We start from the raw sequence: 13537 nt of genomic DNA, 5'->3' as shown, positions 1-13537 counted from the left end.
ACAACGAAGAGTTCATTATACTAGAGCTGTGAATTTCAACAACACTTCCCCATAGACAGCTAAAACTCTTCATGTTGAAATCAATAGGCAAATCTCAAAGTAGTTCCACTTACAGAAAATAAGAGAACTTTGTAAATATATGATTTATCGCAATGCCAAAATTTTGAACTTCCATACAATACTAGTACAAATTTCAACTTTCAATACCATTGTGAGAATAAAAGCAAAAATCCACAACATACAAAAACATTTTCAATAATATCTATTCGCCAAAACATAAAAAAGATTTTTATTGAACTACAAAGTAATTTATTTCCTTTATAACAAATTCATTTTATAAAATTGAAAATTAAATAGTGAGACTGCCATTTATTAGTATAGTACCATTAATTTGTAAGTAAGAAAGACAGCGAAAGAGGGAGAGAGAGAGAGGCCTATTTTAGAATTGTCAATAATCAATACTGTTGACAACCCTGAAAAATATAACATATTGTTACAAAGAATACTATGTCATACTGATACCACCTCCAATATTTCAAGCTAAAAGTCTTGGTTATCTGAGGTATAGCCACAGGATTTGACTAGAAAACTACGCCCCTATAGCTATAGCATCATACATTTCCTTGAGACATTAAAGGTGCCTGATAATTTGATGATGTTTGATGCAATGATCATACAATAAAGTTTTTGTTTGGTATATTTACAAACATTCTTGAAAATATTGATGGGATTTCCTACCAAATTTGTTTCCAGTGTGGGGAGATGGCGGTGTGAACTCACGTTTACAGCGGCTTCACCCAGTACCGACTATGCAGTGTCTTTGTCCATGTCTACCACTAAGTTTATGTCATTTCTGAAGTTTTCATTTTGAGCTTAGATTTTTTATCTCCGTTTAATGGCTGGGAGAGCTAGCGTTGGATCGGCTAGGAGAGCTTGGTCTGCCACGTCCGGTGGGCCCAAGGGCCACGGCCTTGCCTGGAGCTGTGCCCGAAAAGGAAGCACCAAGGGCGATCTGACGGGATGCGGAAGCAGGGCAAGCTAAGCTAACTGCTAGCCCATGCAGACTGGCAATTCCAATAACACCGAGGGCGGTCTGGTGGCGGCCTTGCCTAGCGTTGACTGTGTTTTAGTGTCGTCGTGTGGAGTGTGGGGAGGTGTGTCAAATGTGTCTGGCTGGGAGAGCTGGCGTTGGATCGGCGGAGGGAGCCTGGTCTGCTTTGTCCGGTGGGCCCAGGGACCACGGCCCTGCCTGGAGCTGCACCCGAAGAGGAAGCACAGAGGGCAGGCTGTGCGCCCTTGACAGCGAGGCAGTCTAAACTAACTGCTAGCCCATGCAGACCAGCAGTTCCGACAGTCATCCTGGCTGGCGTTCACTCTCTGGGCAGTGATTTTTTTTTGGACTGTGTTGCACTGAGTGGACTGTATTGTTAACTGTTTGTGTGTTGTTGTTTTTTTTGTTTTTTTTGCTTTGTTCTCTCTGTTTTTGGTGGTGTCGTTTTTGGAAGTTTTGGATGTGTGTTTTTATTTTTTGTGTCGCTCTGCTGTGAGCTGGGTGAAACAAAATTCCGTTTCTTTTGTGTATACAAGTACATGAAAGAAATGACAACACATTGTTCCTGATTCCTGATTCCTGAAATTTCTCAACCCACTGTACTTAATGTGTAGCTACAAAACAATATATTGGCATCCTATTTCAGTAATTAAAAATGATACCAACGTCAGTGCAATGTTTACAGCCTCAGAATATGGTGAGGAAAAACTACATATTCATTATCCACACCCTCTTAATCCAATTCAAAGTCTGGGGGCCTAGAGCCTATCCTAGCAGACATTGGGCAGACAGTGGGGAAACCCTTTGGATATGTCAACAGTCTATCACATGATCCATACATACAGTACTCATACCATTCATACCTATGGGCAATTTCGAGACTCCAATTTACATAAAATGTATGTCTTTGAACTGTGGGAGGAAATGGAGTACCCAGAGGAGACCTCCGCAACATGTGGCGAACATGCTAGCTCCAAACAGATACGCTGAAGTCAAACCCAGCACCTTCCTGCAGTGAGGCAACTGTGCTAATCACTGATTTATGATGTTTGTTTTTGTTTCCCTTTATATCTGTCCAAGTCAGAGAGCGTACTGCTGGCGTCGTCTGTGGCTGCCGCTTCTCCCTCTCGTAGCCCCCCTTCCCATCCACCCCTGTATATCTGTGTTATGTTCATCTGTCGTCTTGTTTCACTCCATTTATTGTAAAGCGACTTTGAGTGCTTGAAAAGGGCTATATAAGATTGATTTATTATTATTACTATTAAGTCACCGTGATACAGGTGGATAGAATTTGTTTCATGATTGTTTTCCACAGCATTGTTGACAACAATGGTGTGCATGTGTTCTTGACTATTTTCTTCTTTGTATCAATAACTCTGTCAACTAGAGCACTGGTAGAAAAGGCTACACCACAATGTTCATTGGCAGCGCTACATTTTGTTTATGTCTAAATTCATTATCGGGCCCCTTATGGCCCATAAAATGTCAGATAAAACTCAAGAACATGTTAACTGTCAGTGTAATGTCATCTAAAACCTAGTACAGCTCTGCCTCACTTTTCCATAGTGTGTTTAAATTCAAGTTCAAGTACTTTATTTGTCACATGCACAGAAATACAAAGTAAAACATGCAGTGAAATGTAGAGGGGTAATCAGTCTGTCATTATGTGAAAAGACATAGACCTACATAAAAGACAAAAGATCAGTGCATTTTTTTCCTCTTTGTGTGTGTGTGTGTGTATATGTGTATGTGTTTTACCAGGTATTGCATGGCTATGGAGCGTCTAAGAGGTCCTGGGGGACCAATGAGAAACACATCCTGCCCCAGCAGATCTTTCTGCATGATCCATCGCAGGTGCTGGGCCACTGTCTGAGGCAAGGAGTCTGAAACTAATAAAAGATACCAACAATACAATTTTGACCCATGAAGCTGTGTCCTTTCATGCAAATAGGCTTTCTCAAATATGTACACACATACATAATTTGGTAGATAGATAGATAGATAGATAGATAGATAGATAGATAGATAGATAGATAGATAGATAGATAGATAATTACATACTGTGTTTAAGTGGCACAAGTTCTGGATTCCGTGGTGTTTTGAGTTGGTAAGAGATCTCTCCTATTTTCACTGTTTCACCTATTAAAACAGAGCGACCACATGCATGATGAAATATTTAACCAGCATAAATAATAGTAACACTAACAGTAATAACCATAAGGACAACAGTGTATAACATGACCATATATATATGATTAAGAAAAATGCATTTTATGTCCTATTTTGCATATTGCCCACTAAAGTGCTAGCATGCAAACCGTAAAGGGGGCTTTGACATGCTAATCGTTAAATATTTAGGTTTTTACATTATAATTATCTTTAACTGTCTTTCAAATTCCCCTGGGGCGAGTTTGATGTCTTTAATAAATTCCAACTGTTTTATTTGCATTGGTAATGGCTGCAACCTTTGACATAATTCCGACGTAACGCATGATGACGACCAGACAAGGACAGCTAGCAGTGAATCATGTTGCTAGTTAGCTAGTTACATCAGCAGCTAATAAAACCAATCCCGATTAACTTGGGTCTCAAAAATAGACAGCATTTGCAACATGATATGAAATACTTTAATGACACGTGCTGTCCAAGTGTAGGGTCGAGCATACCTGACGACGTGTTGAAAAGTTTGACCTCATGAGATCTCCACGTCCAGCCGTTTCTTCCTAGGACTGCTCCCAGAATATTCCGCAATCTCCTCGCAGCGACAGCCGATAACGCACCTTTACATAATATCTGAGAATGCATTTTTAAATACTGCTGCCATCCAAACCAGAATCCAAACGCACAATGGCCCTTTTTACCTAGGTCCAAGGTTTCCTCATACTGATTGTCTCAATACATTTTGCAACAGGCGGAAGATAATAAAAGATGAACAAAGTGGTCCGAGACGAAACTCTTCCGTGGTGGTATCATTATTTATATTATATTGTTCCGCACTCATATCCATCCGAAGTATCCAGTATCCAGTAATGGGAATCAGAATTATTTTTATTTGGCCATATATGTTTACACATACATGGGGTTTGACTCCAGTTTAGTTGCTCTCAATGTACTTACATACTATAATAACACATCGATCTTCAGGAATATATACAACGAATGAAACAGGAAGGCAATAGCGCAAAGTTGGTGAGAGCAAAGATGCTAGAATAAATATGTTAGCGCGTTACTTGTATACATGCGGTAGGTGGCCATGACAGAATGTGCATGTATACGTACAATACACAATATATGCAGCGTGCTTAGATTTATTATGGCAATGTTAAGTGTCACGGTAACGTAATAAATGTTTAATACATGGTAATAATTATACTGGGAATATAAAAGCAGTTTGGTCTGGCGATACAGGTGAATAAACTGTCTTTCATGGTTGTTTTCCGCACTGTTATTGAGGCAGTAATTGAGTGAAAAGCGTACAAGGTCTGCTCTCATTTCACGGTTGTTGCGTTAAAACAACCTTTTTGCTGCATTTGTTCGGCAGTTCTTTATAAATTCAAGCCATAAATTTCACGATTTGGCTAGTGTCATTTGATATCGTTGTAGTTATTGTAACCGGTTATTTTCTTGCCCAGTGCGGGATTCGATACGGGGTGTGTACTGCACGACAAGGCGACATCACTAACCGCTCGGCTAAAGGGTCAGATCCGTAAGCTAGGGACTAATGTGTCTTATTAGTAGTTTACAGTTGTCCCTCTCCGCGGAAGCGCGCCCTCGCGCTTTGTCATTCCGCGCTCCGAAGAGACTTCTGAGGATCTGCACACTTCCGGATCCCCCCCGCTGCCACCAATGTAACCGGTTATTTTCTTGCCCGGTGCGGGATTCGATACGGGTGTACTGCGCCACAAGGCGACATCACTAACCGCTCGGCTAAAGTGTCAGACCCGTTAGCTAGGGACTAACGTGTCTTATTAGTAGTTTACATTATCATAATGTAATTCATATTGTAGCGAATTCCATGTCCTATCATATCACAGCATACCATATCATACTTATATTTTCGTCTGTACTGAAATCTTATTCATCTTATTCGTAAGACCGTGCTTTGGTTGGCCACATTAGTATACATAAATCAAAACTTAATTATGGGGGGGATTTATATTGCCGTTAATTTGACGTCTAAACCAATACAGCAGATCGATGACGTCATGTTCATTGGCCCTCTCCCGGGTTGTCCGTGATGCCCACCGCGCTGCAGCGGGTTTGACATTTATCACGTGGAGAGCTGGGCTCAGCCCTTGAAAGAGAAGTGAGGGAAAGGAGCAGAGTGGTCGGACAGCAGACGAGGCGAAAAAGATCCGGTCTGCTCTACGTGCTTATGAATGACATTAGAGTATTCAGGCAGGTTCAAAATTCCTTCATCCTTCCCTGATTCATTTTTTGTTTTTTGTTTTATCACGGAGCGGATAGAGCAAACTGGGATTATGGAAGATGTCTACCACTACACCCGCAGCCCTGCCTGGGAGGAACTGGTCAGTAATTTCCAGCAGAGGAGACTTTTTACTCTTTTTAACGTCACTGCGATACCGCACTGTCGGCTTCGGGGTAGGCAGCAAAACGACACTGGCATACCGTTAAGGCATGTTTGCTGGTATTTTCAAACACGTTTTTAAGTTATTTCTTATTTTCATGGTGGGTTATTATTATGTAGTAGCATGCTTCCAGACAGAGCGTTGAATTGGATAGGTAATATAGAAAGTCTCCTCTCGGTATGCTTTTTTCTCTTCTCTTCCCACGAACCAAACAGGCTATATAGTATGTCCCCCTCAAAACCGCAAGTTACTGTCGTCCCACGTAAGATTGTCGTTGAATCACATTTCTTACAATTATCTTGAATGCTGTCAAACCGATTTAGTCGCTCGATTACTCATAGCAGATCCGGGCCGGGGGCCGGAGTATCAAAGTGAAACAAACGTTATCCGGCGTTTCTGTGTCTTTTGGGAGTTATTGTGCGTCCCTCGCATCGGTCTTTTCACCAGTTCACTCAAGCAGCCACTGTGGGTGAGCGCAGGGTTTAACAAACGACAAACGTTCAGCCTTCTCCTCGTTAATTTGCTTTATCGGCTTTAGCGGACCACTTGGGTGCACCGCTTCTGTAGGACAGCCGCTAGGGTCTGCCACGGCGTGGTCCACCATCGGCTTTGGGAGGTGGGAGGAAGGGGTTGCTTGCCGAGTCTGTCTGGTCTTAGCCGCGTGAAGGCTAGGGGCCATTAACATCAAGACAGGAGCGGGTGTCTACTGTGTGTGTGTGTGTGCGTGCGTGCGTGTGTGTGTGTGTAAGTGTATGTGCCCATCCCCATTATATACACTGCGACATGCCACATCCCCATGCGTTTACCATCCGCCGGCACCTCTCTCAGAAAACACAGCGCCCTTTATCTTAACCGACAGCCAGAGACAAAAGGCTGAAAAGATATGACAGCGAGGAAAGGCGCCTTCCAGCCGCTGTCCAGCGGGCGCCTTCAGGAAAGGAAGGGAGCGGGGGACCGGTCCAAGGCTAACCCGGAGTGGTCTTCTCCCTCCCCGCTGCAGGAGCCGGAGAGAGAGCCTCCGTCCGCGGCGGAGATCCACGCCAACGTGGTGGGAGCCGTGGCGGGATCCGGAGCAGCGGACGAGTCCTCGGACAGCGAAGCGGAGCAGGAAGGCCCCCAGAAACTCATCCGAAAAGTGTCCACCTCCGGCCAGATCCGTAGCAAGGTAGGACACCTATTTATCTCTGACCCCCCAACACCCCCCCCCCAGTCCACTCAGGCACACACGGTTTGATTTTGACGATTTTGACATAAGCTACTTCAACTAATGTGGTCGTTTGAAATAGACTTGTATACATAACGCCCAAAGGCTTTGAAGGTGTTGATGCCTTTATTGCAAGTAACGCTCACCATCCTGACATTAATTCTGTTGGCCGTCCGTCAGTGTAATGGGGCCAAAGTTGTCAAAGCTATGCAACAGGAAAGTTTCACTCCACAGGTTGCATGGGAGAATTAGAAAGTAGCTTATGTAGTTCACTGCAAACGGGAACCAATCACAAATCAGCTGACATTTACTTCTCTCACTGTACGTTCCCCCCCACTCCTGCTGTTGTCTTAGTTTGCAACTGCAGCAGTGTGACTCTGCTTTTATCAGTTTTTTTTACCAAAGTGTGCCATAATTGGTACAGAACTGGATGCTGTGCCATTCCTTACCTCTGACACTTAAGCTTACTTTACCTTTGACACTGTAAATAAGTGCTCCTCTCCCAGCTCAATGGACCCACTTAATTATTGACTGCTCCACTCCACCCTGTCTAAATTATTCAACATGGGGGGTATATTTAGAGGCATGGGGCACCGACCGGTGCATGGGTGGCTGGTTCTGCCTTTTTCTTGCTTGCTAATTACTTGACCAGAGATGCAAAGCAAATGCAGAGTTACAGATAGACAAGCTTTGTTTGACTCAATTAAGAGCTAGTCAGTAATAAACATGTTACAGAGTACAGAAGTTTCTAATTAGAGCCAGTTGATAAGGGATTAGTATGGGTTTATGTTTAATTTGTAACATGTTCCTGTGTACACATCTTTATTGTGAGGGATGTTTTGCACTTTGCTTTGCCTATCACATATTCGTCACTCACTTGTTGCTCTTAAAGTTAAGTTTAGGCTTGAGCAGGGTGGTTGAAGTTGAATGTGAATCAGATCGATATGGGCCATAAACTGTACAATGTGTGCAGTGATGTATGCTAACAAGGCTATTAATAGCATGGCCTGGCAGAATGCGTGGATATATTTTATTTGTTCTTGAGGTCTTAATATGCACATGATGGAGGCTATTTGTCATACTGTTATACCCTGTTATGCTGTTGTCAACTATTAGAGCACGCGCTTGTTGGCATAGAGCACTTCTACTGTAGTTGTATCAGTGTGTTCAGCATGATGTCATTGGACTAACAAAGCTAACAAAGAGTTATGAGAGGTAGAGAACATGTCTGCCCTTATCTAAGGTTATTGCTGTGTGTATGTGGGGTTGTTTGTGTATTTGTGTGTGGGTACATGTGCTGAGGGATACTAATGGATCATCTAGGCACTGACTCCCTGAGTGTTGTTCCACCTGGTTGTTTGCTCATCTTCAAACCTGTGTGTATGTATTTGTGTGTGCGCGCGTGTGCGTGGTTTGTGTTTACCCACTCAGCCCAGGCTCATCAGAGCATCTATGTCCATTCCCCCCTGCCCGCCATCTCTCGGGTTGCTGGCGACAACCACATCTCTCTTTCCCTATTGGCTGACTCCATGACAACGCTGTCTTGAAAGCGAGCTGATTGGGTTAAGAAGGTGCGTTGTTCTGGCTCAACTAATATCTCAACTTGTGTCTTTTTCACACTTTGAAATTTCACACATTTTGACAATTGGTTTTAATTTTGCATTAATATCTGAAGCATGTGATATTTTTCATGGTTTAAACCACATTGGAAACAAGGAAGCAAAGCTGGCAGCACTACCAAGAATGTCCCTCATGGCTATTTGTTTAGCTTGGTAGTGAATTTTAAAATTTTGTGGAAAAAATCTGCCTTTGGAGTGAGATACCTTTAGACATCCACAATTCAGTTGTCGTGATTAAAAAATGTTAAAATAATTGAAGACACCACCTTGAAAAGTCCCGAGGCAGAATTTCACAGCTCCAACAAAGTAGTGATATGATATTAAGTGGTTCAAGACAATGCATGAAATGAATTGATTGTACCTCACAGGGTACAATCAGGGGTTATTCTTTGCAACGAAAAAAAGAAAAAGATTTTAGAATTGATTGCAATACTTGATTAAATTCCTTGTTATGTTACATATTTTCTGCATTGAAAATTCTACAACCCTGATGAAACTGAACCATGCCTATGGTTTCCCTATCGAATCAGATACAACCAACTGAGATCCATCCATCCGTTTTCTTAACAGCTTATCCTGCCAACTGAGATATGCCCCTGAAATGATTTCTTTATCTTAGCTGTTTTGAAATGATCTGTTAGATGGTTAACGGTAACTAATTACTGATGATGATGGCCATTGACAAACTCATCATGACCAGTCAGTATACCGACATCTGTAAATAACAGCGGTGGCTTATGAGCAGTGATGATACCTGGTCGGCTGCTGCAGCCATGGGATGTCCAGTATCATCTTTCCCTGCCTGCTGCTCTGAGAGCTCTACGGTGCCTGATTGTCCCCTATCTTCTAGACAGTAATAGGATTTGACTGCACACCGAGGGAATTTGATACTGCATCATATACTGTAGACAAGCTATATGATATTGTCATTTCTCCCTCCTCTCTCTCCTTCCCTCTCTCTATCTCCCTCAAACTCACTTTGGGATATGTTTGCTTCGGTTTGTGTCGCAGTAGACATGTGTCAGCCATTAAAGCTTGTAGTAGCTAACACTGAAAGAGCTGGAGTTGGAACGTATACATGGCTCGATGTTGGAAGGTTAAATGTCATTTCATATCCCCCTCTCCTCTCCTCTCTCCACTGTCCTCTCATGATGTAGTGTTGAGGCTGTGCAAAGCTTATAAACCTGTGACTGATGGCTCCATGATTGAAAGCAGGGCCCCTCACATTCTCTGGTCTACTGCCGTATGGAGCGGCTGGTGTTTCTCTCTTGGCTGCTGTGTGCCTGCCACAGGCTGATCCAGATCAGATAGAGGCTTGGGGTTGAGGGAGACTGGAGGTTAGGGGCCTCGGATGGGGGAAGAGAGATGTTCAAGAATATTTTAGAGAGGGTCCCTAAGTCTCTCCCCAATTTTCTCCTTTATCCTCTTAGTGTCTCCATCTGTCTGTTTTTGGTTTGTCTGTATGTTGTTTTCTCTCCGTAATATGGGTGCACATGCACACACACACACACACACACACACACACACACACACACACACACACACACACACACACACACACACACACACACACACACACACACACACACACAAATAGAAACACTGTAATATTTGAACAAAATATACTTTACATCTAAAGCCATTGCTGAGTGTAATTAAAATGGCTGCATGGAAACTGATGCCATCAACCATATAATGCCTATCATGAACCACTTGACAGATGTAAAAATCCTCTAATTCATGATGCCGTTCCATAGCGGGTATAAAGGACCGAGGAATTACCCCCACTCAACTGTTGGATTGTAATTTTCCCATCGCCATGGTGACACTGAGGCGTGCTGTGAAGGGGAAAGAGGATGCGGGGTTACAATTACAGCCAACAGACATGACAATATACTGAGAGGGCTGTGTACGGGTGGCGGTGAGTAGGGTGGGGTGGGGGGGCAGGGGTTACGAATGCCAGCATGGGAAGAACTGGACAGGGAAAAGAGAAATGGTGAAACTGCACTAGTCCCTAAAGGAGGCGATTGTGCTGTGAACACAATCAGTCTTCTCACTCAGGAGAGGAGGATGAGTGGATAATGGAGGTAAATCAGAGCCTAACTACATGGACAGATTCCTGGAGAAGACAAAAGAATTCTCCATCTGCAGTCTGCATCCTCGAATACTTACTACTTAATAGTAGAAAGTCCTCCTAATGGATTGGCCAATTACTAATTAAGGCATTTAGGGTTATTAGTAGGCCTAGCAATTGACATAGCTAGATAAGGCAAGGCCAGCCTGGTACGGTGTGTGTGTGTGTGTGTGTGTGTGTGTGTGTGTGTGTGTGTGTGTGTGTGTGTGTGTGTGTGTGTGTGTGTGTGTGTGTGTGTGTGTGTGCCCTTGTTTTTCTATCCCAATGGGGACCAAATGTCCCCATTAATTCTAACCTAATTCTAACCTTAACCCTAAACCCAAGTCCTAAACCTAAATTAGACCCTTTTCCTCATGGGGATCCATAAAATGCCCACACAAGATAGGTAATTTCTGGTTTTTCTGTCCCAACTGGGGACCAATTAGGATAGAAAAAATAGAAACCACCTACTTTGTAGGACTTGGGTTTAGGGTTAAGGTTAGATTCAGAATTAGATTAAGGTTAGGGTTAAGGGTTGGGGAATGGGGTCTCCACAAATATAGAGCAACAGTGTGTGTGTGTGTGTGTGTGTGTGTGTGTGTGTGTGTGTGTGTGTGTGTGTGTGTGTGTGTGTGTGTGTGTGTGTGTGTGTGTGTGTGTGTGTGTGTGTGTGTGTGTGTGTGTGCCAGTTTTTTCTATCCTAATGGGGATAGAAAAACCTGAAGCCACCTATGTTGTGGGGACATTTTATGGGTCCCCATGAGGAAAATGTTCCTTTTTAGGGGTAGGATTTGGGTTTAAGGTTAAGGTTATAATTGGGATTAGTTTGAGGGTAAGGGTTAAGATTAGGCATGTAGTTATGATGGTTAAGGTAAGGGCTAGGGAATGAATGTAGTCAATGAGGGGTCCCCACAAGTATAGGGTGACATGGTAGTGTGTGTGTGGGGGGGGCAGTGGAGGTATGCTCTTGTGTGTATACACATGTATGAGAGTACTTGTCCGTATGTGAGTGTCCCCATTTTCGTAGTGTCCAGGGGGACCCGGCGAGCTGCTGGCTCTGTAAGTTGCAGTATTGGCAGGGCAGTGAGAGATGAAGGATGGGTTGTGGCACTGAGCCCTAACAGGGAGCTAGTTGTGACATATGCTTCCTCGGTAGCATCACCACAGGCTTTGTATTAGAGAGAAAGAGCTCAGTGGTGGCCCAGGCAGACTGCCCTCCCTTTCCCCTCAGGCTGAGTGTCTCATTGTGAATCCCCAACTCCTCCGTCTCTGGATCTCTGGCCCGGAGCAGGGCATTAACTCATTTCATCTGGCTGATTGTAATAATACATGCAGTTGGAAGTGGAGAGGAGAACAATGTGATCCTCATCACAGAGTTCATACGCTCTGCTTTTGCACCGCTGGAGTCAAGGTATGCAGTTGCAACCAAGGGCCTGACATTTTTTAATTATATTGAGAATTTAGACTTGAATTTATGTGAATTGTGGAGAATCCCAGTACTGTGGTTCTTTGAAGCAAATCCAAATGTGTTATCAGAACGTTTTATGCAAAATGAAGGGTTTCCTATATTTCTAAGGTGGATATCTTTAGGCAGTGTTAACCTGGTATCCTTACACTCAGTGGAAACTGTTCAAGCCACCAGAGAGTCAAGCTTTTTCTATTAAATTAGCCTGTAGAGGTGAACTGGAAGTGTGATGAGGAAGACATATTTAACCATCTAAGGTCTAGAGAAATACGTGTCAGGCTCTGGAGTCTGGATGTGGCACTAGCTAATGTATAGAGGTGGGCTCCACTTGCTAGCTATGTCAGTGACTGACTGGCTGACTGACTGGCTGACTAACTGGCTGGTTGGCTGGCTGGCTGAGTGACTGACTGGCTGGCTGGCTAGCTGGCTGGCGGACTAATTGGCTCACTGACTGACTGGATGACTGACTGGCTGGCTGGCTGGTTGGCTGACTGACTGACTGGCTGGTTGGCTGACTGAATGTCTGGCTGGCTGGCTGGCCAACTGGCTGGCTGGCTGGCTGACTGACTGACTGGCTGGCTGGCTGGTTGTCTGGTTGGCTGTCTGAATGTCTGGCTGAATATCCTCAAGGACAGGGTGTAGGCCTGCTCTGCTCTCTTCATGTGCTTTGCCAGGGAACTCTTGCTGTGCTCTTATCCATAACACACAGCTGGTGGATTCATTGGCGCTGCCGATGCCTTTGTCTATTGTGTGTTTGTATGTGTCTGTATTATATATTTATATGCTTTACAGAGAGAATGTGTGTGTCACCCTGTCAGAGAATGGGTGTTAGCTACAGGCTCCTCAGGTTACTCAGTTCTTACTTGGCACAGAGCTTGCTCTCCCTCTTAACAATTTAGCATTGGGGAGAAGCTGTGTAGAGAGGAGAGAAGGCCTATTTATAGATCACTTCTGGCCCACTTGGCAACAGGAAGGAGATGAAGACAAGGAGAGGAACTATGGAGGCCAAGGAGGGACAAACTTAAAAAATAGAACGTCCAACTAGAGCAAAGTCACTTCAGTTGCTTTTGCCTGGCAGAGAGGAGAAGTTTGACACGAGGGTTTGGTGGTTGAAAGTGAAAAATTTTGTCACTCTACGAGAGAAAGAATGAGCTAAAAACTAATGAAGTAAACAGGGAACTCTTTCCTTACTAAAGTCTATGTAAGAGATAAAATACTATATACTCCTAAGGACACTGTCCTTGGGCTGTGCAATAATTTTACATTATTGTTAATCGTCTTTCAATGGTATTGTATTGGTTTGAAATCTGGATATTGTCATATCATGAGACACAATTTTGTTGTCCGAATTAATGATAACAAGCATATATTACCTTAGATTTCTCATAAAATGATGTCCAAAATATTTGAGACAGTATTATTAGAAAACAAGTCTTTGGTTTGCTACAATACTTTTTTTATATTGTGATATTACACTTTTATAATATCCTTTTTTC

At 43.4% G+C, this 13537-nt stretch overlaps 2 protein-coding genes across 3 annotated transcripts in view; one reads left to right on the top strand and one right to left on the bottom strand.

Annotated features, from left to right (window-relative positions):
* The window catches only part of vwa8 (von Willebrand factor A domain containing 8), a 70010-nt gene extending 66070 nt beyond the window's left edge, over window positions 1–3940 (bottom strand). For both annotated transcript variants that reach the window (XM_056289261.1, XM_056289262.1), the window contains exons 1-3: window positions 3718–3940; window positions 3113–3190; window positions 2810–2940 (exon numbers count right to left, since the gene is read on the bottom strand). In XM_056289261.1, the coding sequence (XP_056145236.1) occupies window positions 2810–2940; window positions 3113–3190; window positions 3718–3856 (348 nt within the window). In that variant the 5' untranslated portion in view covers window positions 3857–3940. The remainder of the gene's footprint in view (window positions 1–2809; window positions 2941–3112; window positions 3191–3717) is intronic.
* A 2482-nt stretch (window positions 3941–6422) lies between these two features.
* dgkh (diacylglycerol kinase, eta) overlaps window positions 6423–13537 on the top strand; it is a 51854-nt gene continuing 44739 nt past the window's right edge. The window contains exon 1 of the mRNA XM_056288917.1: window positions 6423–6805. Within this exon, the coding sequence (XP_056144892.1) occupies window positions 6524–6805 (282 nt within the window). The 5' untranslated portion in view covers window positions 6423–6523. The remainder of the gene's footprint in view (window positions 6806–13537) is intronic.

The sequence above is a fragment of the Lampris incognitus genome, chromosome 11, assembly GCF_029633865.1.
Source record: "Lampris incognitus isolate fLamInc1 chromosome 11, fLamInc1.hap2, whole genome shotgun sequence".
NCBI classification, from domain to species: domain Eukaryota; kingdom Metazoa; phylum Chordata; class Actinopteri; order Lampriformes; family Lampridae; genus Lampris; species Lampris incognitus.
This window is presented reverse-complemented; position numbering and strand designations above follow the sequence as displayed.